The sequence below is a fragment of the Argopecten irradians genome, chromosome 14 (assembly GCF_041381155.1).
Source record: "Argopecten irradians isolate NY chromosome 14, Ai_NY, whole genome shotgun sequence".
In the NCBI taxonomy this organism is placed as follows: domain Eukaryota; kingdom Metazoa; phylum Mollusca; class Bivalvia; order Pectinida; family Pectinidae; genus Argopecten; species Argopecten irradians.
The window spans coordinates 4,744,608-4,770,233 of NC_091147.1; the positions used below are offsets into that span (position 1 = coordinate 4,744,608).

At 40.1% G+C, this 25,626-nt stretch overlaps 1 protein-coding gene across 1 annotated transcript; it reads right to left on the bottom strand.

The window, feature by feature from the left end:
• Window positions 1-285: 285 nt before the first annotated feature.
• LOC138307558 (uncharacterized) lies at window positions 286-4,097 on the bottom strand. The gene is made up of 3 exons (XM_069248360.1): window positions 3,594-4,097; window positions 2,085-2,291; window positions 286-1,000 (listed from the first exon to the last, which is right to left on the bottom strand). The coding sequence occupies exons 1-3, from the start codon at window positions 3,964-3,966 to the stop codon at window positions 348-350; spliced, it is 1,233 nt and encodes a 410-aa protein (XP_069104461.1). The 5' UTR covers window positions 3,967-4,097; the 3' UTR covers window positions 286-347.
• Window positions 4,098-25,626: the final 21,529 nt, after the last annotated feature.

Genomic DNA, 25,626 nt, shown 5'->3' on the forward strand with positions numbered 1-25,626 from the left:
AGTTCCTTGATTTGTTTGTTTGTTTGTTTGATTTATTAACGTCCTATTAACAGCTATGGTCATGTAAGGACGGCCTCCCAAGCATACGATACTTTCATAACTAAGGGATGTCTCAGAAACAATTTTCGAAATAACGTTTTCCGTTCGATTTTTTTTTTGTTTATTGGTTTAATTTCAAATGCTTGTTTTTTAACTTGCATTGTCAGCTTTAAACCATTTTTGGCTGTAATATAAAAGAATTGAAAACATTTTCCAGCATAGACAAAACCAAAAGTTTACAATGTCTGATTTGTATCATTTATTTTGTTTTAGAATACCCAAATGTGGAAAAGGAACAGTTTTGTGGTTTATGTTGATTCCCTCCTGGAATGAAATTTGGGGATGACATCTTTGAAATGTAAGTGAGGAGTCCATGAATCATCATATCCTTTTGTTTCTGCCTTTTTATAAAGTTCCAGGAACTTTCCCAAATCTTCATGTAGGCTTGACTTATCCAGATGTAAGAAAGAATGAAAACTGTTTTTAGTAAAAACAGTGAAATTCAAAAAGAGCCAAATAATCATTATAGTGACGATATTAAACTTGTTTTCTGCAGTCCATAGATACAGCGCTTGCTTGATGTAAAACAAATAGTCATGTTCGGAGTCATACAGACAAACTGTTACATGCTCTGATGTAGCTCCGAATGTTGGGACTAGGTATTCAGACAACAACAGCTGATTCGTGTTGCCCTGAGCAAAACTGTTGGTAATAGATTCAGCGAAGATCTTTTGCAAGACTTTTGTAGAGTATAGAACCTTTTCATCTGTAGACGCGAAATCAGAGCTGTCATTTTCACCTCCCTTTTCTCGCTTCCTTTTCTTCCTTACAGGTCTATCATCATGTTCATGACTGTAATTATGAACTTCAGCCTTGTCTTCACTGTCATACTGTATAACTGATACAGGTACTGTATGATTCACTAATATGTCTACACTGCCATGCCATGTTCCCCGAGACCCTGTTTAAAAATGAAATGAAAACATACAAGGGCTTTTCCAGTAAATAAGTTAAAAATGTGAAAAGTTTACACACTGCGCATAACAACGAAAGAAACATGATGACTATAGGGCATTTTCAAAGGGTCAGATAACCTTAAAAGGGACCTCCTACCTTAAAGCCCTTTATATCACCAAATGACAAATGCCCCTACCTCCAATGTAAGATAGAGATATTCTACCAGAGGATCACAGATTTTGGTTTTTAAGTTTAACGTCCTATTAACAGCAAGTGTATGTAAGGATGCACTGCCCAGCAGTTAGTACCCGGCAACTGCCTCACATGGGATTCAAACCCTCGACCCAGAGGTGGAGGGCTTGTGGTTTGTTTGATTAATTAAAGTCCTATTAACAGCTATGGTCATGTGGTAATGTCAAGACATCTTAACCACTCCACCACTGTGACCCCTTACCAGAAGATCACAAAATGTAGTAACACATGTGGCTTGCAAAGGGTTTTACAACATTTTGTGATCCCGAGGGTAGAATATATCTATCATTCATATACCATGCTCATATGAAGGAGTATTTTTCTCTCATATCTTGAAATTTTGTAAAAATGTTATGACAGATCACCATTTCGAGAAATAAGTTAGAAGAAAACTGGGACTGTAAATCAATTTTATATCCATTCATGAAAATCACGTAATATCTTTAACTCAAATCCTGTTTTTTTTCATTCTTCAATCTGGTAACACAGTTTCTGCATTTGTTTGTTTGATTTATTTACATTCTGTTAATTTATTTACATCCTATTAACAGCTATGGTCATGTAAGGACGGCCTCCCATGCATGCGGGGTGTTGCGTGTATGTTGTTGTGTGAGGTGCGTGTTTTTGGGAGACTGCGGTATATCAAAAGTCAGCTAGTTGTATTGCTTGCATTGGATCACCATGCAATACAGCCTCAAACGTCACCAGATAAACCAGTATTACATCCATAGGTTATGAGAGAAATAAATATCATGGCTTTTCTCCACCTCCTAAACCTGGTATACCCTAAATGACCCTGTCTGTTAACAAGTGGTATTACAAAATCTATGTCTTACCTATTGATGTATTTCCAGTCACGATGTTTGCTTCACAGCCACATGGACACAATGTTGGTACTTCCCTCTGATGTCCATCTACCTCACACACATTGCCTGGTACCAGCTGGGAAAACAGGTGCTGTGCAAGTACTGTCGAAACACGTGACTTATCCATCCAAATGGAGTTAAATGCTTTCTTGATTGCCTTAGAATGTGTGCTTCGTTCTGCCAAAAAAAAAATAAAAATTGAATGATAGGGAACACATTCTAGGATGAAGCACAGTATCATCAGCAATTTGAAATTTTGACCATGCATCATTTTCCATCCCGAGTACCACAACTATGTTTACGAACAAGAGGCCTTTTTACGATTGGTCATCTGACTACCTTGGCAATAATTGTATAGAAAATTTATTAGATATATAAGGTCATGGTAGCCATCTTCGATTTGGGATTAACTAGAGGTGTAACAACACATTGTTGGGACGATTTCAGGATCATTTCATGCAAGTTTCAGCCAAATGGCACCCGTAGAACTTGAGAAGTTCAAAATGTGTTTTCAAGATGACGGCATTTGAGAAGTTCAAAATATGTTTTCAAGATGACGGCTATAGCGCCCATCTTGGATTCCGGATCAACCCGAAAAATAACAATTTGTCAAGATCATTTCAATTAAGTTTCAGCCAAATTGCACATGTAGAAATTCAGAAGTTCAAAATGTGTTTTCAAGACGACAGCTATGGTGGTCATCTTGGATTTCAGACCGGCCTAAAAAATAAAGGCTTTGTCAGGACCATCTCAGGATCAATTCAGGCAAGTTTCAACCAAACCATTGAACAGAGGAGATAGGAGTCCCTTGTCATTCTCCAGCCTATGATTGACAATAAAACCTTTGATATGCAAGGCATTCAAGAATATCTGTGTTATACTAAAAATATGTTTTAGATATTTTCACCGCTACCACATGGAGGCGTCCTTCTATATGACAAGGAGTATCACAAGGCCTAAAGTTTGGTTTTAAGTGGTCTTCTTCGTGTTGTGACATTCAATACTTTCAGTTACTAACCAATCCAAACAACCCATCATCAAAATTACTTTTCAGGTTCAAACTCACAATCCTCCGGTACAGCATTCATAATCAAGTGACTACAAAACATTCCCATTCCTCCCAAACGGACGCGAAATTTGCCCAAGGTTCAAAGTTGATGCATGCAACACCCCTACCCGTCGGCTATCAAAAATAGATTCAATATAATCAAAAGGGACATAACCCTTACAGAAGGCATTGACATAGAGAAGTATGCCTCTTGTTCAAAACATAGAGATCCAGTAGAAAGTCAAATAAAGCAGGAGATTGAAGCTTTCTATTGAATTGAAAGGTCAAGGTCGTCAGTTTTTACAATTTTGTGTTATTTCTCTCTCATAATTGAATGTCATGACATTTAACATTAGTGCAGGATTCTTGATAACATATCATTTACTTTTATCGAGCCCCACTTAACATTGACGTAAATGTATAATCCATACCATGCAGAAAATCTAACAACACCATGAAAACTGCGTGAGATTCTGGATCATCCTCAACAGCACTAACTCCACCAATGGAAAATCTTTTTAGGACAGCTTCATTAAGGATATCATTCATGGAAACAAATCCGCACTTCGGATAAACACAAGTTAAATCATTCCTCAACAGATTGACATCGTCAAGTACTTGGAGAGAGATTGTAGCGTCGGAAAATAATGATCCTTCTCTGGCATTAGAACTCCTTATAACTAAATTATAAAAACTGAATCCATTTCTTTCTGTAAAAAAGAGATCCAGCATCTCCTTCACGATTCTTTCCTCTGCAGAATCTTTATAACGATTTATTCGATTTACAGGTAGTCTGGCTGCCATTTTCTCTCACGCCGGATGCTCTTTGGTAGCGCGATACGGAGGACAACTCGGCACTCTAGTCATTTCGGCCACCGAGAAATCGGGCCACCATTTCATTATACTAAAGAGATAATAAGAGAAATTTCCAATTCCCTCGTATTTTATAAACCAATTTATATAAGTTTTTAAATGACATAATGTCCATTACTATGGAAATTAAGCTATGACGGTTCACACACAGTGGTAACGAGATGGTTTTGTGTCGAGGAGATTTACGGTCCGAGATGGTCAAATGTATGTGGCGTGCTAAATCATTTTCGTATTAACAGTATGAAGTTAAATTAAGACTCTTTAACACAAAGTAATGAAAACTACAAGGAAATTTAGCATATTTAAAATCTTTTAATCACGGATACCCATTGAACAAATTTTAATTTGCGGCATTGCAAGTTAACTACGTACTTTTATGTGAAATCCGGATAATAGTGTGTGTCACAGGCATGCCGGTTTGTATTGTATGTTCGTCATACCCGTATCCTCAGTGTCTCTCATCTGTTCGCTACAGTCCTCCATATTAAATGGGACTCAAGTCCGTTTACTTCATAAGGTGTTTATTCAGCAATGAACACGGTCTGAAAAGACACACAAAGTGAATTAGATGTAGACAATAATAATTGGCGACATACTGACGCATACATGGACACATACATGATCAAGTATAACATATAATCCTCTACTCCCCCCAAGTCTTTGGCGGTGAAGTATCACTAATATGAGTACTATTGGCAAAGACTGATATACAATCACTAACATGTCAAACTACTTGTCTAAGTGAACATAAAATGAACATTAAGTCTGTAAAAAGTACAACACAAATGTCCTGAGTAGTAGAATGTCAAATCATCCAGACATATCGTAGTCTAAGTGCCACGCCGGTGTTGTTGTTGTACGACCAGATTTACGGACGGGTGTGAGTGATGGAGTTTGTGGTATAGGTATAGGACTAGGGAGCACTGTGAGCGGAGTTCGGTTACGATTGTCCTTTGAACTTGATGGAGAGTTGAATTCCAGATGGCGACGACTTTGGGTGTCGCGTGTTACAGATCGCTGAGTATCGTGATTTACATCAGGTGATGAGCAAAATAAATGTTCCTCATTTCTAGTAACCGTCGGAGTGAAAGGAGTAGGACTAGCAATTGTAGTTTCTGGAACTTTTGAGGTAGGTAGCGACACACAATGAGGAAGGCCAATGGCAATGTCTATATCGATCGTCAGATGCGCTGGAGGGGTAATAACAGGGATGTATTTTCGGAGGAATTTCCTGTTGCTCAGGGTAACACGTCCAGACCCATCAACCTGAACTACATATTGGGCGAATTGGCGAACCTCGATGATAACACAGGTCTTGTCCCATTTGAGGGGATGGGGTCCGACTTGGTTTTGGATACGCACATGATCTCCAACTACCAGTGGCGAAAGACGTTTAGTATGTTCAGACCAACGTTCGCTATCACGCATATGTCGGTTCCTTAACGCTTCTTCGCGGGCTGCTAGTGTTTCCATCCATGTGTTATGTGGAATGTACCGACCTGGTGGTATAGGGATGAAGTCCCGTATAGGATGACCGAACACGCACATAGCAGGGGAAAGTTTTGTGTCCCTGTCAGGTGTATTACGATGATAGTCGATGGTGAACACCCCAGTTTTCGAGGAATCGTGTGCTCATGGCAGTGAACTCGGGACTTCTATCTGAGGCCAGTTCATCTGGAATGCCAAAAGTAACAAATGTCCTTCGGAGGCTTTCTATCAAGCCGCTAGAATCATCTGACGCTTTCTTCACTATTTGCCAGTTAGAATAACGATCGACGATTACGAGATAGTTACATCCCATGTAATGAAAGTAGTCGGCGCATACACATTGGAACGGATAGTCAGGCGTGGTCAAAGGCATTGGTGGTGCACTCGGGTTGGACGGGGCGTTACGATTGCAGTGATTACATGATGCCCGAACCGACGCGATGGCAGGTGTGATCCCAGGCCAGAATATCGAAGCCTCAGCTCTTGAAGTCATAGATGTAACCCCCTGATGTGCTGATTGTAGAGAGGCCAATATTTCCTGTCGAAGTGATGGTGGAATGACTATTCTCTCCTTGTAAAGAACCACACCATCTACTGTATGAAGGTCGTCACGGAGTGTGAAATACTCCTATAGTGACTTCGGAAGTTCATGCCGAGTGTTCGGCATACCGGATTCTATCAACGCGAGTAACGCCTGCATGTTGTCATCGCTTGTGGTGGCTGTTTTGACACGATCCCATGTTACAGAACGTAGTGTGTAGAAGCTGCCGCTATGACATGTTCCTCGACAAAAGCTAATCCGGAGGATGGGATGCGTAAACCATGTAGTACACTGAAGTCAGTGGTTGATGAGAACATAGTTGCAATGTCATCTTCGAGAACGAGTTTATCGGGATCGCCAATAGGATGTCTAGAGATGCAATCAGCAGCGCAATGTCGTATGCCAGGTACGTGTAGCATTCTAAACCGATAACGTAGTGTCTTTTCCTTGAGGTTGCGAAGTCGATTGTTCGGAATATTTTCGAAAGATCTATCTCCAAATAGCTTCAAAAGCGGTTTGTGGTCGACCGCTATGATCAAGTTGTCACACCCAAGAACGAAGTGTCGAGCCTTATCTAGAGCATCCGCTACGGCTAAAGCTTCTCCCTCAACTGGCGCGTAGCGCATTTTTGCGGCGTGCGTGAACCGACTTCCGACAAGTGTTACTTTCCATCCATCGCGACAGCACAGGTGACTCTCTTTGGTACACGCACAGTGTTTTTGTAGCAACCTATTCCAGACTTCGACCAATCCGTCGCGAGGCACGTTGGTTTACTTGGATCAAAAATTCGAACACCCATTTCAATTTCGTTTGCGATGACGATTTTAGATCCCTCGAATCTTCGTTGGAGATCTTCAGTCCACTTAAATGGTTGATCAGGCTTGAGTAATTGACGAAATGGATGCATGTTCTCGGCCATGCTGAAGGCATATGATACCTGATTGACTAGTCCGAACTATGATCGCACATCTGTGATATTCTTCGGCGTAGGGAAGTCCAAGATAGCACGTTAATATTTCTGTGATGGTCGAACACTATCGCTGGTGATTTCAAATCCTGCAAATTCTACAGTGTCTTCTGCGAATAGGAATTTCTCAGGATTGAGGGTTATCCCATTACGGCCGCATATGTCAAGCCACTGTACGGCCTGGAAGAAGCTCTCCTCAACAGTGTCTGACCACAAGAGCACATCGTCGACACACTTGGTTTTGTTAGGAATATCCGAGACAAGTTTGTCATAACGTCTAGTATACCCGTCGCCTGAAGCGATGAAACCTTGGGGCGCAGTTCTGTAGCGGTACCTTCCCCAAGGTGTGATGAATGTAGTCGGGTGTCTGTCCTCACGAATTGGTACACTGTGATAACCGTTCCAAGCATCAAATAATGTCTTCTTCTTTCCATGTGGAATAGATCGGCTTGGTGGAATGGTGAAGGAGTGTGGTGAGTCTCGCGAGTGGCGTGCACGTTCAAGGGTTGGAAATCAACGGTGCGTCGAGGTGTGCCATTCTTTTTCGCACAAACTACCATTCTATGGCACCAAGTGACAGGTTCACCGATCGGTACGGGTTCAAGAACCCCAAGACGGACGTCCTGATCTAAATCCAGCCTTCACTGCATCTTGCCAGTGAATCGGAACGGGTACAGGTGTGTGATGGGCAACCGGTTTCGTGTCGGGATCTATCATGAGTTTCATGGGTTGTCCGTTCATTAGAGGTAAGGTCTGATGTTCATACGTATTGAATGTGCTCGACTTGTAATACTCGAGGAGGTAATCTTTCAGCCGGCCGACAGTGTCCGTTGTAGCTGGGAAAGGAAGTTTCATCGGAGGAGGTGGAGGTTGTTCATGTGTAGGACAATCGCATGGTATATCCTGGCGGTTAACTGGAGATGAAGTAGCATTGATGTATGCAGAGGTGTCTTCAGTGCCAACATGCGGAAAGGATTCTTGAATGATACCTAAGACGGCACAGGCTTCGCGACTGAGGAAGAGCTTGTCTGTTGAGTCTGTAACGTAAGTCATTTGTCTCGTCTCCTTGATATTGCCTGCCTTGTCTTCAGACGCCATTCTAACATTCTAAACTTGACAGTTATAAAACATTGGTTTTAAATGTGTGAAAACACCATACTCCCCATAAAACTCTTCTACCCTGTCATTCATATCTACTGCCATCGCTAACCCTTCCGCCACTCTCTTTGCGTCTCTCAAACTACTCGCTCTCGTGTAATATTCTGCCGAGTCCTCACTAGACCAACCAACGTGATTCATGATATCTCCCGTACTGAAAACAGCACCGATAATGCCAGTGTAACAGCACACCCCGCTCTCAAACTATGAAGAGTTTCGCCATCAAACTGACCTATCGAGATCAGATATCCCCTTAAACGTTCATATATCGCCGAATATCCCAGGGGTGAGTCCAGGACTCTTCCCCCCTCAGTGATGGGTCGAAACAAATAACCGGTCTCAAGAGAAATTGACATGGCCTTCGCACCCTTGTAATATCGCTCTAAGGCAGCCACCGGACAAATAGAAATGTCACTACATCTGAGTGTCTTTCCAAAAGTATGACAGATGACAATACCACTGCTATCTGAAAGGGATTTCACCTCTTGAACCAACACCCGGCCCAAATATCCCGCTCGATCGCCTGCAAAAAACTGCAATTTAAGAAGAGCTTGGTCCCGCAATAACACATATCTTTGTTTAAAACTCAACTCTGACCTAATCAATTCCCTGTCAATGTAAGCTACAGTGGCTCTTATTTTCGCCAGAAAAATAGGCTTTGCCTGTTTAGGAATAACATGAGACCATGCCTGTTCTTCCTTGAACACCTTAAGATAACTCTTCACCTAAGGTGACATGGCAGGATTGCCACAATTGGACTGAATATCCCAAGACCTACCCCTACCATTCTCCTGGAAAATCTCTACTAACTGTTGAACCATTCCTTGTACAGACCCAGCGGCCAGTCTAGTTGGACATTCGCATGACTGAATACCGGGCTTCCCAATATACTGACATGATACTCCATGTACCTTCATCTTTCCAAACTTATCAGACCAGACCAGAAATCTACAAATAGCATGAGGAGTGGCATTTGTAACAGTAGACTTCACCGGAAGTGTTGACAGAAACAAAGATAACCTCGAAACGAGACATTTCTGTTTTCTCACATACGGAGTCATCGCCACACGATCTCAAAATCTTTCAGTCGAGCATCTATGGCGTCAAGGTGAATGCCGAGACTGCAAATGTCCTGTAATTAACAAAATAAAAAAGGTTATTGTACTCACGGAAAGTGTAATCTATAGACCTTCAAAGCCCATCTTAAACCAAGTTTGTCTGCAATAAAACCCTTTTTCGAAGGAATGCGTAATATGTCTGTATCACCTTTTTGTCCCAAGATAAGAGATGAGACACAAAAAGAACTGATAATAGGCCACCACGCTGGTCGTGGTTAAATCACGGGAACGACAATTGTACATCCGCTGACCTTCTGTTCACACATAAAATTGAGAACTGGCAAGACTAGATGGAAAGGAGGAAATACATAGGAATTGTCCTCACCATGAATTACGATGTAATAGGTGAGGGAAACTGTGTGAAATGTCGCAACTGTTTACCACACTTGTCCTGTATTACATTGGTATCAGTGGCCATCAAGTCAATAGAATGTGGACCAAATACCTGTTGAACTTTAGCCCATGCGCTATGCGACAACATACAATCCGCGTAAGATATCGCATGAGACGGTTGGTAAGCTTCATTACATTTTGACGGAACATATGATAAATGTAAATCTATATTTAAGCGAACAGTCATATCAAAAATCTCTTTGATTTTATTAGTCAGGTGGGCATCCCAAGCCCCATAATTTTGCCATGCTTGTAACACGGCCATATTGTCAACACAGTGGTGTTTCAATTGGTGCTCAAGAGACTTGAGTGCCATGAGGACTCCAGATGCTACTTTTAAATGAATCGGGCTATCATCATCTTGAGCCCAAAAATCACCAAAATGTCGGCCTTTATTGTCACCCGATAATATCGCCATATCATATCGATAGGAAGAAGCATCTGTTGCGATATATATTAAGAGACTTGAGTGCCATGAGGACTCCAGATGCTACTTTTAAATGAATCGGGCTATCATCATCTTGAGCCCAAAAATCACCAAAATGTCGGCCTTTATTGTCACCCGATAATATCGCTATATCATATCGATAGGAAGAAGCATCTGTTGCGATATATATTTGCTGATGTCGCTCCTTACGCCACGGAGAACACCCGTACCAGGACTCCATAAACCGCCAATGTTCTAATTCATACAAAAGATTGTCTGCCACCAAAATATCACGACTATTGCTGATAAAGCAGCATTGACCTCCCTAGCATAACTTAATGTCTTGGCCAATCTACGGAAGGGTCTCTATTTGTGGATGATTTCTTGATCTGTTAAAGATAAAAAAACATGCACACTATAGAACGACAACTACAACAATGTTTAGGCAAATTACAAAATTGGGCTGACGAAAATGGCTTTAGATTTTCAAGATCAAAAACTGTCTGTATGCACTTCTGTCAAAAACAAAAACCGCACAATGATCCTGACCTCACACTCAATGGAATTAAAATTCCAGTAGTTGAACAAACTAAATTTCTTGGACTAATATTTGATTCTAAACTGTCCTTTGTTCCACATATCAAACATCTGAAGGATAAGTGCTCGAAGGTGCTGAACATTCTACGAGTTCTTTCCCATTCTGATTGGGGTGCAGACCGTGAAATGCTTCTACGTATCTATCGGGCACTTATTAGATCAAAACTTGACTACGGCTCTATTGTCTATGGATCGGCTCGCAGCTCCTATCTACAGATGCTTGACCCCATACAGAATCAGGGACTGCGTCTCCCACTTGGAGCTTTTCGAACAACACCTGTGAAGAGTCTCCATGTGGAAGCTAATGAGCCATCTCTAGACGATCGACGAAAGAAATTATCCTTACAGTATGCTGCTCAACTGAAATCCAACCCCAAAAATCCCGCATTTAACCTTGTATTCAATCCACAACATCAAGAAATATTTACACAAAATCAAAAGCTCATACCAACATTTGGCATCAGAATTTCAAAATTGTTGCTGGAACTAAATATAAATTTCGACACCATTGACGAGTACACCGTATCGGATGTACCACCATGGCTCATTCAAACACCTGATATCAATTTATCTCTACATGAGAGGGCAAAATCCAGTGCATTACCCGAAGAACACAAATCCTCCTTTCGGGAGTGCATTAGGGCTTTCCCTGACCATGTTCAGATCTACACTGACGGATCAAAAGATGGTGATAATGTTGCGGCAGCATGCTGTACATCTAATCACTGTTCCTCTATCCGACTCCCGGATGTTGCCTCCATTTTCTCTGCGAAAGCATGTGCTATCAGTCTGGCGCTAGACCATATTGAAGAACACCGCATTGAAAAGACAATTATCTGTTCCGACTCTCTTTCGGTTCTTCAGGCTTTGAAATCAAGAAACCCTAGAAACACATTAATCCAAAATCTTTTGATCCGAACATTTCGATTGTCTTCTAAAACTCAAATTACTTATCTCTGTATTCCCAGCCATGTGGGTATAAAGGAAAATGAAAAGGCCGATAAAGCAGCTAAGACTGCTCTTCGCCTAGCACAAACACATTTGAAACTACCATACACCGACATCAAACCTTACATTCAGTCAGCCATTAAACACCATTGGCAACAAAGGTGGTCTACCGAAACAAACAATAAACTGTTTAAAATACAACCTACACTTAATCCTAACCTGTCCAGTCGGAGAGACCGCAGAGAGGAAGTTCTCTCTCGGCTCCGAATTGGACACACATATTTTACACACTCCTATCTATTGAGAGGGGAGGATCCTCCTACATGCCATGCATGTGATTCTCCTCTCACAGTGGAGCATGTTTTATTGCATTGTATTGATTTTAAACACATACGAGATAAGTACTATGATGTCTCCGACATGTACACTTTTTCATGCCGTGAGACATAATCGTATTTTCAATTATCTCAAAGAGATAGGTATTTTAAACAAAATTTGAACGTTTTCTCATCATATCATCGTATCAACTCAACATTTCATCGTTTCATCAACATTGTGCATGAGTTTTCTCATGTGTTTTAGCCAAAACTATTTTATCCCATGCAAACCTTTTTTTATCAAATAAACGTTTACAATTTGTGTTTTAGTCCTTACTTGCCTTTTCTTACCCTGATCTTTTATCCTGATATTAATGCATGACTTGTAGTTTGGCCCTAAATGACCTTAGTTGTCGATGGGCCGTAAAACTCAAACAAACAAACAAGTTGGATACAGGTGATGGTGGGTGTTCCTGAACACCGCTTGACACAGGCGTGGTCCCTCCTATAATCTTACTTTCAGATTTTACCTTGACACATTTCGCCAAGGCCTTTGAGACCACATCTGTGGTCTTTTCTTCCCAAAACACTAAGACAAAAACTTGGAATGTCAATACTATCTTGGTGAACGAGGACTTGTCTATATAACTCCTCGTGTGTATTAGCATTAAACTCCTATCAACAATAGCTTTACTAATCAAGAGGACGTTAATTATTCAAACTCCTATCAAACAATAGCTTTACTAATCAAGAAACTTTGAAGAAGCATTGTAAGCTTATCTTCAGGCCATTTCATACTGTCGGCTATTTTTTCAAAATGCAGAAAATACTTAACTTCTTGCTCTTGAAAAGGAGGAACTAGCCTAATGTTTCTACTTACATCAAAAGCTCTGTTTCCTTGTAAACCACCGCCTACTTTTGGCCCCTGTGACGAAGGTTCTGGGTTCTGTCATCTGGCCGAGACAAAGTCTATAGAAATGGTAGTTTCTGATCTTGCTTAGCACTTAGCATACAGGGAGTGGGACAACTGGTTCGTCCGTTGTCAGTATAATGTGACCGGGTGGAGTGTGTTGCTTGGTGTCTTCGGCGGCATGCTTTCAGTGATATAGCACTGTAAAAAGGGCAACAGTTCTACTATACAAGACACAACATGAATATACCGCAGTCTCCTAAAACATGCACCTCGCACAACATACACGCAACACACCACATACATGGGAGGCTGTCCTTACATGACCATAGCTGTTAATTGTTTCAAACAGCTGAATTCAAAACAATTTATTTATATATGCAATATTATACAGATGGTTTAGAATATCTAAAGTCATTGGTGGTGTTACAATAGATAATTTAAAGCGTTACTTATCTGTATGCGAATGTCTTAATATAATCCTTGATCCTTCCCAATCTGATTGAAATACAGATCCTTATAGCCACTCCGTTCAATATAGGAATATTCTGGTGCGAATTTGATTGACCATTTCCAAAGGTCGTCTTGACGTGACCCCTAATGGGATGTTGTCAGATCCTCTTATCAAACGTAGTGATAATAAGGATCTGTATTTGAATCAGATTAGGTCCTTCCAGTTTCCGAATAACAATAATCACAAATCATGAGGAAAATGAATGAGTTTTTATGTTTGTGTGGACACAACATTCAAACTCCTATCAACAACAATTGTCTCAATTTAGCGATATCGTCATCAATTTCTTTAGAATCACACCACCTATTCAATAATTGTTCTTTTTCTCTGGCAAATTCTACTTGAGTTTGTTCATCTCTCTTTCTCGAGTTTCTAAATTTCTGGCGGTAAGCCTCAGGAACTAACTCATCAGCTTTCATGAATACTTGGTAATTTGAAATGTCATCTACAAACAAAGAAAAATAAATGTCTCTAGCTTTACTAATCAAGAAACTTTGAAGAAGCATTGTAAGCTTATCTTCAGGCCATTTCATACTGTCGGCTATTTTTTCAAAATGCAGAAAATACTTAACTTCTTGCTTTTGAAAAGGAGGAACTAGCCTAATGTTTCTACTTACATCAAAACCTCTATTTCCTTGTAAACCACCGCCTACTTTTGGCCCCTGTGACGAAGGTTCTGGGTTCTGTCATCTGGCCGAGACAAAGTCTATAGAAATGGTAGTTTCTGATCTTGCTTAGCACTTAGCATACAGGGAGTGGGACAACTGGTTTGCCCGTTGTCAGTATAATGTGACCGGATGGAGTGTGTTGCTTGGTGTCTTCGGCGGCATGCTTTCAGTGATACAGCACTGTAAAAAGGGCAACAGTTCCACTATACAAGAAGACACAACATGAATATACCGCAGTCTCCTAAAACATGCACCTCGCACAACATACACGCAACACACCGCATACATGGGAGGCTGTCCTTACATGACCCTAGCTGTTAGTAGGGCGTAAATTAGTCAAACAAACAAACAATTTGGATAACCTTCTACTTCTAGAAATATATAACTAAAAACAGTAAACAAATAAACATACAGAACTTTCTGGAAATAGATCATTCTAGATCCCTACTTATAATCAACATGTTTACAAACATGTATGTTTATACATGACAATATTCTAGAAAGTTATATAACCTAAATTAATGATATGACCTATATATATAATTAGAATGTATTGATAATATAGCTATAGGAGTTATCTCCTTTATTTAACAACTACATGTATTTAGTGTCATACATAACACTAAGCATTGAAAACATATTTGTAAAATCAGTACAAATCAATTCGTGTCGGCATTTCCGCAAGTGCCGTAAAAGTAAATAACGGACGGCGCTTCAATGCTACCGCACACATGAAAACCTATTATATTTTCCTATATAATGTCCCATTTGTTAGGCAAAAGAGGAAATATTACAGTGTTAGCGAAATGAGACATATCAGTTTAAAACATTTTCATACCTTGACAAAGTTGGTGTCACCATGATTATTTGTGGCAAGAGACACATAAAGGCTCTTTTGATTTAAAAAAATGATAGACCAGTAAATTAATTGACAGACAATATAAATGATGACAAAGGATGTTTCTGATAAGCCACATGCATAATCAATGTAACTGTTTGCAATGACCAGATTAAATGTGTTACATAAGGAAGGTTGGAAAAAGTGAGAATAAAAACATAATATTGTCCGTTTTACCATATGTCTAAAAGATATAGAGAGGAAAATGGTATATCAAGAAAATGTGATAACCATCCCACATGACATAAGAGGCTTTCAGTATTACATCAGTCTTTCGAAAAGTTTACGAAACTCTAAATTTCAACTCCTACGCCAAGGGGTGAGGGACGTATCCCGTTTATGTCCCAGTAGCAGAAGGATAAAGGCCTCTCACTCTCCAAATACAGCAGCTGGGAATGATCCGTTTCACTCCCTGGCCAAGTCTCCCATGACTCCATAAGGTAAAGTTCCGGTATGCACTATGGCGCATGGCCTTGTTAGCATTTTCCACTGAGCACGGTGTCTACCCATCATATCCCTGAGGTAGGTGTTTCCAAGGGCTAAAACTTGGGGATCAAGGACTAAAGTATCCTTTGGCTGAAAGAAAGAAAATAATTTTGCATAATTATATATCTCATTTACCATTTCCTTAAATACATATCAAACAAACAGACAAATAAATACATATGTAGTTGATTAGGCATGTTTGATTAGAAAAAGTAAATATTTCTTATACGCTATTTGCTTCTTGACTTTGTGACACTATAAAAAGTGAACACATAATTATGAAGTAAAATGACTTATGATAATATGTTTCCAAAAAATGGGATACAAAAAATAGGCACCGATGTCGGGAATGTGCAGCATACATGGTAAAACTACAGTGATACGCTGCAAATGTCCGACATCATCCCATCCAAAGTCTCTGAACAGTACTGTTGTATTTTCCTAATATCAGAAAAAATATATTCTTACATACCTTTCAAGCGATGATATGATAAGAAATTCTTAGAAAAAGGGGTACCACCAAAGACTAATCATGATAAATTGATCATTATGAACATACAAGTATATAACTTGATCTGTATACATATTTGAGTAGTATACATTATAGTGGGTAAAACAGCTAGTAAAGGGTGTCACTGGCACATTATATGATTGAAATTACGTAAACTTGTACATGAAACATTTGAAAATCACTCGATTGTCTAATCAATAAAGCCATATGAATTGTATATTATACATAAAAGTTATCCGGGGTCTATGAATCAAGGACTAGATACGTTAAGCAGAATATGAATGACAAGATAGATTATAAATTTCAAACTCATACAAGGACATAGTCATTCAGATCCCCCGCCAATGGAGATATTAAAACTGAAATAAGTTTGCTTGTGGAGACTTGTGTATGAAAAAAAAAGGAAAAAGTGCAAAAAATGAAAACCTAAAAATAGCAAAAGGTACTACTAGACCATAAAATGAATGTGTCTATGAAGTGGAAATATCTCTGCTGGTTCCGGAAATGAACCTGCTACAAAAATATGATATTTTCAGCAATGTTTCTATGGTTACAGAAAAAAGCACAAAAAGTGAAAACCTAAAAATAGCAAAAGGCACTACTAGACCATAGAACAATGTGTCTATGAAGTTTCATGGAAATATCTCTGCTGGATTTAGAGTTGTGCTCCGGAAACGATTCTTACACAAAAATCTGCCATTTTCAGCAATGTTTCCATGGTTACAGGAAAAAGTACAAAAAATAAAAACTTAAAATAGCAAAAGGCACTACTAGACCGAAGATTAATGTGCCTATGGAGTTCCGTGCATATATATCAACCGGTTTTCCAGTTATGCTGCGGAAACGAACCTGGTTCAAAAATATGATATTTTAAGCAATGTTTCCATGGTTACGGAAAAAGTGCAAAAAATGAAAACCTAAAAATAGCAAAAGGCACAACTAGACCATAAGTACAAAAAGCGAAAACCTTAAAATAGCTAAAGGCACTACTAGACTATAAGACCAATGTGTCTATGAAGTTTCGTGGAAATATCTCTTCTGGTTTTAGAGTTATGACCGGAAACGAACCTGGTACAAAAATATGATATTTTCAGCAATGTTTCCATGGTTACGGAAAAAATGCAAAAAATAAAAATCTAAAAATAGCAAAAGGCACTACTAGACCATAAGACCAATGTGTGTATGAAGTTTCGTGGAAATATTATACTCGTTTTAGAGTTATGCTCCGGAAACCATTCGTGCGGACGGACGGACGGAACCCATTTGTATATCCCCCGCCAACTTCGTTGGGCGGGGAATAATAAACATGTGATAAGAAACCCAAACTGACATTGTGGAATATACGTTTTAGCCTTCATGATAAGAGGACAACTGTTTTGAATGCGAATGTGACAAGAACAGACGATATACTACTGATCATTACTTCTGATAATACAAAAATAATAAACTGAAAATACAATACAGTGAGCAGACATATTTTTACACCATTCACCTATCCATCTCTAGTCGATGTTGACGTTCCAGCCTCCTAAGCACCAAATCCTGGCCAAGTGGTTGTGACCTCTCATCCGCCAAAATAATCAGGAAATGCAAGGGGAGCCTTCCAGAAGGCAAATCCGTCTCTCCTTTTCCCGCTAATGAAAATAACTCCCCCAGCTGTTCGCCTGTTAAATCAGCGACTTGTTAAGCTACCTCCTTGAAAGACAGATCTTCTGTTTGTCGCCCCACAGACACCCTTGCCAGGCCCTTTAGGGATGTTACCGCCACCTCATCCTGCAACTTTCTGATTGCTGGCAATTAACTCAAACCTTTTAAGCTGTCCCTTTACTTCAGTGTAGTTGGCATCCCCATCTGAGTGTATGAAAACAATGATCTTTAATTAAATAAGAAGCCCTATTAATTATAGTATACACCACCTATGGGCGACGACCTTATTTTATATCATATTCTGTATTTTCACAATTATAAACTACCTAAATGTATAAATGTCTTTATAATAACACAAACTTTCTAATAATAATAAATCACATCCTTCACTAGAAATCATGTATTCTCCTTAACAGAAGCATTATATTCAACACAAGCTGATTGGACAGCCATCAACACTTAATTCGAAGGAGTGTATTCTTTAAATGTGGTATCTGAATATATATAAATTGATGTTGACCGACAGAATGTTCACCAAGAAAATGCGGGTTATTTGAACATCCGCCGGTTCATTCATCTCTGTAGCTCTAAAACGGAAGGGCAACAGTTCCACTATACAAGAAGACACAACACGAACATACCACAGTCTCCGAAAACACGCACCTGTTTCCATCTACTCTCGCGAAATTCATTTGATCATGTAGTCTACCACACGCCTTGATCCACCTCAAACACTTATTCAAATTTGTGGAATGGTAACAAAGTTACACTTATTAATCGGTTACGATACCTTTCGTCTGTATTACATTTCCCCCAAACACATCGACGGGCCATTGTTGGTTTAACGATCAAAACGTAAAATAGTACCATGCATCACAAGCATGTATCACGGGTTTGTTTGTGATGCAACAATGGCGACCAAAACATCACAGCTCCGGACAAAATCCCGATCTATTATCTCATTGGTCAATTAATTGATTCTCATTTGCGTATCAGAACTATGAATTTGCTCAGTCTTTCAATACTCATTTAATCATTTTAAAATCAGATTAATTAAACATATTATTTTGTCATAAATGTTCAAGATGCATACCTGGTAGCTACACCTCTATGAACATCTGTCATCACACTTGCTCCGTCTGTACTGTTGCAAGACCAACCATCTGCTAGGGATCAGAGTTAAAATGTCGGAACGAGGCTGGCCGTTTTCAATTATTCGGAACAACCGGTTCGGCCATTTGTAAAAGCTATTAGTTCAAGTATAAAGTATCCCAAACCTGCTGTTTTTGACACAAGCTTACGAGTGCTTTGTCAAGGCTCCTTTGAAATAACATAAAATCATCAGATCTGTCTTTAATTCACAAACGAACAACTAGAGGTCCAACCAGTCAAAATATATAAACGGAAACGGACTTACTCTCGGAGTGAAGCATTCGACTGACAGAGTGTGTGACATTTCTATAAATAACCTCATTCATACTGGAGAGTTGCCAGTCGAAGGCAGCCAAAGGTAAGCTAAGCGTGGTGACTACGGCAGACATCTTGATGGGTTAGGAAGTTTCAATCTGATTAAAATACAGATCGATAATTTATTTCGAATTAATACCTCTGATGTCAAACAAAATTTGTAAGGAATGAAAGTTTTATGTTGTTTGTATGTTATATAACTTTGCGAAAGCTTGGAAAAAAACTTGGGGAAAATAAAATTCACAAAACAAAAACACAAAAAACTGGATTATTGAGGATGTACATGTATACCACGTTCTCAGAAAGTTCAACTTATATATAATCTTACATATTTTTTGAGACTTGGAAAACACATATTCACATAATGATCAGGTGCATTTATAGCTATTTATATGTCAGTTGTGTTTTAATTATCTGTAATGCTGGCCATACACTTTGTATTACTCGGTATTACTTGATAAACATGTCTTTAATTATTAACAGTTTCTAGCTGTTGTGAAGACTTATTTGGATTTATCGTTTGATTTTATAATAAAATTTTCATGTCTGTCATTATAAAATAATTGAATCAAAATCTTAATCTTAAAGATGTATTTCTTGTAATTTTCACTGAAACGACATGTCGTTTTAACATTTGATATTTGAACATGGACATGTATCTTGATGATTTAGCTCCCTAAAACCATTTGTCAGCCTATAAGAGAGCCGAAATCTAGGGATAATATATTCCTGGTTTTGAATAAAACGCCTTCAATCATCGCCATGTTCAGTACCTTCGGGTTTTGTCGGAATTCCGAATCGTATCATGTGACTGGCGTCCACACGTCCTGCACGTGGTGATCCAGGTAACTAGTGTAAGCGCATATGTGTTTGTTTACGTTTTCCTTCTGGCTAATATCAGCAAATCTTGCTGGTATATGTCCACAGAGCGAGTATTTGAAACATCTAATTTACACATACAGTAGTTGTAATTCAATATTGTGTGTATCAAATATTGTAATGTGCGAGCATTATTTTCTTTGTCGATCCAGTCTGCTGAGTCGACCACAAGTTTTGTTTACGAAAATAGTTGACATTTCTCTTGGTTTCACAACTCTCCATGAAAGCTGGGTCCACGTCCCGAGACTGGGTGCACTGCTCTCATGCAGATGCACACCACTTTTGGGGGTGTGGTGTGCGTCCACGTGATATCAGTGTAGCTGAAGGCTTTCACAATAGCTCCAATTTGAGCCAACCTGTTTGCCGTGGGTTGCATCTCGTATCCGGAATGGCTTTAGATTTTCAAGATCAAAAACTGTCTGTATGCACTTCTGTCAAAAACGAAAACCACACAATGATCCTGACCTCACACTCAATGGAATTAAAATTCCAGTAGTTGAACAAACTAAATTTCTTGGACTAATATTTGATTCGAAACTGTCCTTTGTTCCACACATAAAACATCTGAAGGATAAGTGCTCGAAGGCGCTGAACATTCTACGTGTTCTGTCCCTTTCAGATTGGGGTGGAGACCGTGAAATGCTTCTGCGTATCTACCGTGCACTTATTAGATCAAAACTTGACTACGGCTCGATTGTCTATGGATCGGCTCGCAGCTCCTATCTACAGATGCTTGACCCTATCCAGAATCAGGGACTGCGTCTCGCACTTGGAGCTTTTCGAACAACACCTGTGAAGAGTCTCCATGTGGAAGCTAATGAGCCATCTCTAGACGATCGACGTAAGAAATTATCCTTACAGTATGCTGCTCAACTGAAATCCAATCCCAAAAACCCCGCATTCGATCTTGTATTTAATCCACAACACCAGGACATATTCGGACAAAATCAAAAGCTCATACCAACATTTGGCATCAGAATTTCAAAATTTTTGCTGGAACTTAATATAACTTTCGACACCATTGACGAGTACACCGTATCGGATGTACCACCATGGCTCATTCAAACACCTGATATCAATTTATCTCTACATGAGAGGGCAAAATCCAGTGCATTACCCGAAGAACACAAATCCTCCTTTAGGGAGTGCATTAGGGCTTTCCCTGACCATGTTCAGATCTACACTGACGGATCAAAAGATGGTGATCATGTTGCGGCAGCATGCTGTACATCTAATCACTGCTCCTCTATCGGACTCCCGGATATTGCCTCCATTTTCTCTGCGGAAGCATGTGCTATCGATCTGGCGCTTCACCATATCGAAGAACACCGCATTGAAAAGGCAATCATCTGTTCAGACTCTCTTTCGGTTCTTCAGGCTTTGAAATCAAGAAGCCCTAGAAATACTCTAATCCAAAATCTTTTAATCCGAACCTTTCGATTATCTTCTAAAACTCAAATTACTTATCTCTGGATTCCCAGTCATGTGGGTATAAAGGGGAATGAACAGGCTGATAAAGCAGCCAAGACTGCTCTTCGCCTAGCACAAACAGATTTGAAACTACCATACACCGACATCAAACCTTCAATTCAGTCAGCCATCAAACACCATTGGCAACAAAGGTGGTCTACCGAAACAAACAATAAACTGTTTAAAATTCAACCTACACTTAATCCTAAACTGTCCAGTCGGAGAGACCGCAGAGAGGAAGTTGTTATCTCTCGGCTTCGAACTGGACACACATATTTTACACATTCCTATCTATTGAGAGGGGAGGATCCTCCCATATGCCATGCATGTGATTCTTCTTTCACAGTGGAGCATATTTTATTGCATTGTATTGATTTTAAGCACATACGAGATAAGTACTACGATGTCTCCGACATGTACACTTTGTTTCATGCCGTGAGACATAATCGTATTTTTAATTATCTCAAAGAAATCGGTATTTTAAACAAAATATGAACGTTTTCTCATCATATCATCGTATCAACTCAACATTTCATCGTTTCATCAACTTTGTGCATAAGTTTTCTCATGTGTTTTAGCCAAAACTATTTTATCCAATGCAAACCTTTTTTTTTTATCAAATAAACCTTTACAATCTGTGTTTTAGTCCTTACCTGCCTTTTCTTACCCTGATCTTTTATCCTGATATTAATGCATGACTTGTAGTTTGGCCCTAAATGACCTTAGTTGTCGATGGGCCGTAAAACTTAAACAAACAAACAAATCGTATCCGGGGGAAGAAGGTCCTGGTGGTTGAATAGGTTTTGCTCTTTTTTCTTCCTTTTTTTACTGCTACACACTACTTTGGCTTCAGACTCTGGTTAGACGAGAGGTAATATGGGCCCTGTATTATCAATCGGCTGGTCATGCCGAGCCCTTGGTTCGTAGATCTCTAAGAAGGCGGTGGCTTAGGGTCAATCGCGAGTTTAATTTGGATTGTCTTGATTCTGATCGATCTTGCGGGTGTACAATCTTGCGAGCGTGTTGTCGCAAGCTTGATTTGAATTATGTTTGTTCGAAATATTCTTCCGAGTATACTATCTGTGTAACCCTGACACTTTGACATTGGATATCCATGTCATCATGAGTGTCTCCCTGTTGGGCTCCGAGGTGGGTGGGGGCACAGCTAGCGAATTGTAATTAACTCTAGAAGATGGCTTCCAAAAACAAACAAAATGAACTACAACCAAAATCTCCCCAAAAGGAATCAACCACAAATCAACAAACAAAAAGCGGTACAACAAACACATTCCCACAGTTTCTGGTCATGTCCTCTACACAGAGTGGCAAGACCACTGCAGGTTTCTAACCCTTAATATTGCGAAAGGGCATCAAAGGCATTGCTGGAGATGTTAATCTCCTAATAGAGGTTTTCCGCAAGCAACAAGCGGAGAACCTCCTTGGAACCACCAGTTTTGGCGGCCTCACTGTGTGTGTAAAACCACACTCATCATTGAATTGCAGCAAGGGGGTAATCAGGTGCCCAGCCTTGCGCAATGACAATGAGGCCGACATACTGTCATACTTCCAAGAGGAGTGCATTCCGGTCACGTACGTGAAGAGAATCATGAACAGAAAGAGTGGGAACTTGGTCCCAACACACACTTTCATATTGACGTTCGCAACACCAACGTTACCGCAGAGCGTAACTGTTGGTTACCAGCGTTATGCTGTTACCGTCTGCATTCCAAATCCATTGAGGTGCCGTAACTGCCAGAGGTACGGCCATCATGAGAACAATTGTAGACGGAAAATGGTATGTCAGTACTGTGGCCGTGAAGGTCACGATGAAAAAGACGAGTATATGTGAACATTGTCAACCGTCACTGCGTCAATTGCGGGGGTGACCATGCTGCGTCTGCTCGCACCTGTCCTGCCTGGACTCGGGAGAGGTGGGAGATATTACGGGTCAAATATACCCGAGGGTGTCTCTTTCCCCGCGGCTAGGAGGATAGTCGAGCGTTCAGACCTGAATGTTGGCAACCTATGCTCAGATCACCCGCGCAAAGTCGCCTGTTGACAGTGTCACCGTCAAACATGCGTCTGTACAGGCCTTGGTTTGACAAGCCTAACTGGGGGACAATGATATCCCAGATATGGCTGATGCTAAGACCTGCAAAAAAATCATGGGGGATCCTAACAGGTTCAAGTCTGGTCCATCTAAGCCACAACTAAAAAACCACAACAAAAACCACCTGGAGCTAAAACGCCCAATCCCACTGGCGTCTCCAGGACTTACACAACACCAAACACAGAACATTAGAAAACAAGTTACTGCCGCTCGTCATAGACGTGCTACATCTTCACCGTCTATTGACGTTATAAAAAACTCCCTAATAAAGCCAAGCGCCCAGCTAATACACCACCGCAGGAGCAACGCCAGACCAAAACCACACAAGGTAAAGCTGGCGAGGTTCCCTGCACTAAACAACAAACCCAGTAAGGGATCAGATGACCCTATCCTTGGACGGAACATCTATGATGTTCTATCGGACGACAGCGAGTTTGGTGTCAACCGAAACAAACAATAAACTGTTTAAAATTCAACCTACACTTAATCCTAAACTGTCCCAGTCGGAGAGACCGCAGAGAGGAAGTTGTTCACTATCTCGGCTCCGAACTGGACACACACATATTTTACACATTCCTATCTATCAGTATGGGAGAGGGGGAGGATCCTCCCACATGCCACGCATGTGATTCGCCTCCTCTCAACAGTGGAACATTATTTTAGTGCACTGTATTGATTGTAAGCACACATACGGAGATAAGTACTTTTACGATTGTCTCCAGACATTGTACACTTGGTTTCATGCCGTGAGACATATATCGTATATTTTTAATTATCTCAAGAGAAATCGGGTATTTTAAACAAAATATGAACGTTTTCTCATTATCATATCATCGTATCATCTCAACTATTTTATCCCCATGCAAACCTTTTTTTTCATCAAATAAACGTTTTACAATCTGTGTGTTTTAGTCCTTACCTGCCTTTTTCTTAACCCCTGATATTTTATCCTGATAAGAATGCATGACTTGTAGTTTGGCCCTAAAATGGACCTTAGTTGGCGCATGGGCCGTAAAAACTCAAACAAACAAACAAGCGTCCCCCAGGGTGGTATCATATCCGTCACACTTTTTGAATTAAAAAATTAACAGCATAACTAAATGTCTTGGCCAATCTACGGAAGGGTCTCTATTTGTGATGATTTTTTGATCTGTTACAGATCAAAGAACATGCACACTATAGAACGACAACTACAACAATGTTTAGGCAAATTACAAAAATTGGGCTGACGAAAATGGCTTTGAGTATTTTCAAGATCAAAAACTGTCTGCATGCATTTCTGTCAAAAACGAAAACCACACAACGATCCAGACCTCACACTCAATGGAATTAAAATTCCAGTAGTTGAACAAACTAAATTTCTTGGACTAATATTTTATTCGAAACTGTCCTTTGTTCCCCACATAAACCACCTTAAGGATAAGTGCTCGAAGGCGCTGAACATTCTACGTGTTCTGTCCCATTCTGATTGGGGTGCAGACCGTGAAATGCTTCTGCGTATCTACCGTGCACTTATTAGATCAAAACTTGACAACGGCTCGATTGTCTATGGATCGGCTCGCAGCTCTTATCTACAGATGCTTGACCCTATCCAGAATCAGGGGGACTGCGTCTGGCACTTGGAGCTTTTCGAACAACACCTGTGAAGAGTCTCCATGTGGAAGCTAATGAGCCATCTCTAGACGATCGACGTAAGAAATTATCCTTACAGTATGCTGCTCAACTGAAATCCAATCCCAAAAACCCCGCATTCGATCTTGTATTTAATCCACAACACCAAGACATATTCAGACAAAATCAAAAGCTCATACCAACATTTGGCATTAGAATTTCAAAGTTTTTGCAGGATCTAAATTTCGACACCATTGACGAGTACACCATATCGGATGTATACCACCATGGCTCATTCAAACACCTTGATATACGCAATTTATCTTTGCATGAGAGGACAAAGTCCAGTGCATTACCCGAAGAACATAAATCCTCCTTTCGGGAGTGCATCAGGACTTTCCCTGATCATGTTAAGATCTACACTGACGGCTCAAAAGATGGTGATAAAGTTGGCGGCAGCATGCTG

Bases quoted from the DNA above. Each gene is read 5' to 3' on its own strand.
- LOC138307558 (XM_069248360.1), bottom strand. From the start codon at position 3,966: ATGGCAGCCAGACTACCTGTAAATCGAATAAATCGTTATAAAGATTCT. The intron at 2,292-3,593 runs GTATGGATTATA...TTTTTTTGGCAG, and splicing joins GTTGTTAGATTTTCTGCATG to AACGAAGCACACATTCTAAG. The intron at 1,001-2,084 runs GTAAGACATAGA...ATTTTTAAACAG, and splicing joins GACTGGAAATACATCAATAG to GGTCTCGGGGAACATGGCAT.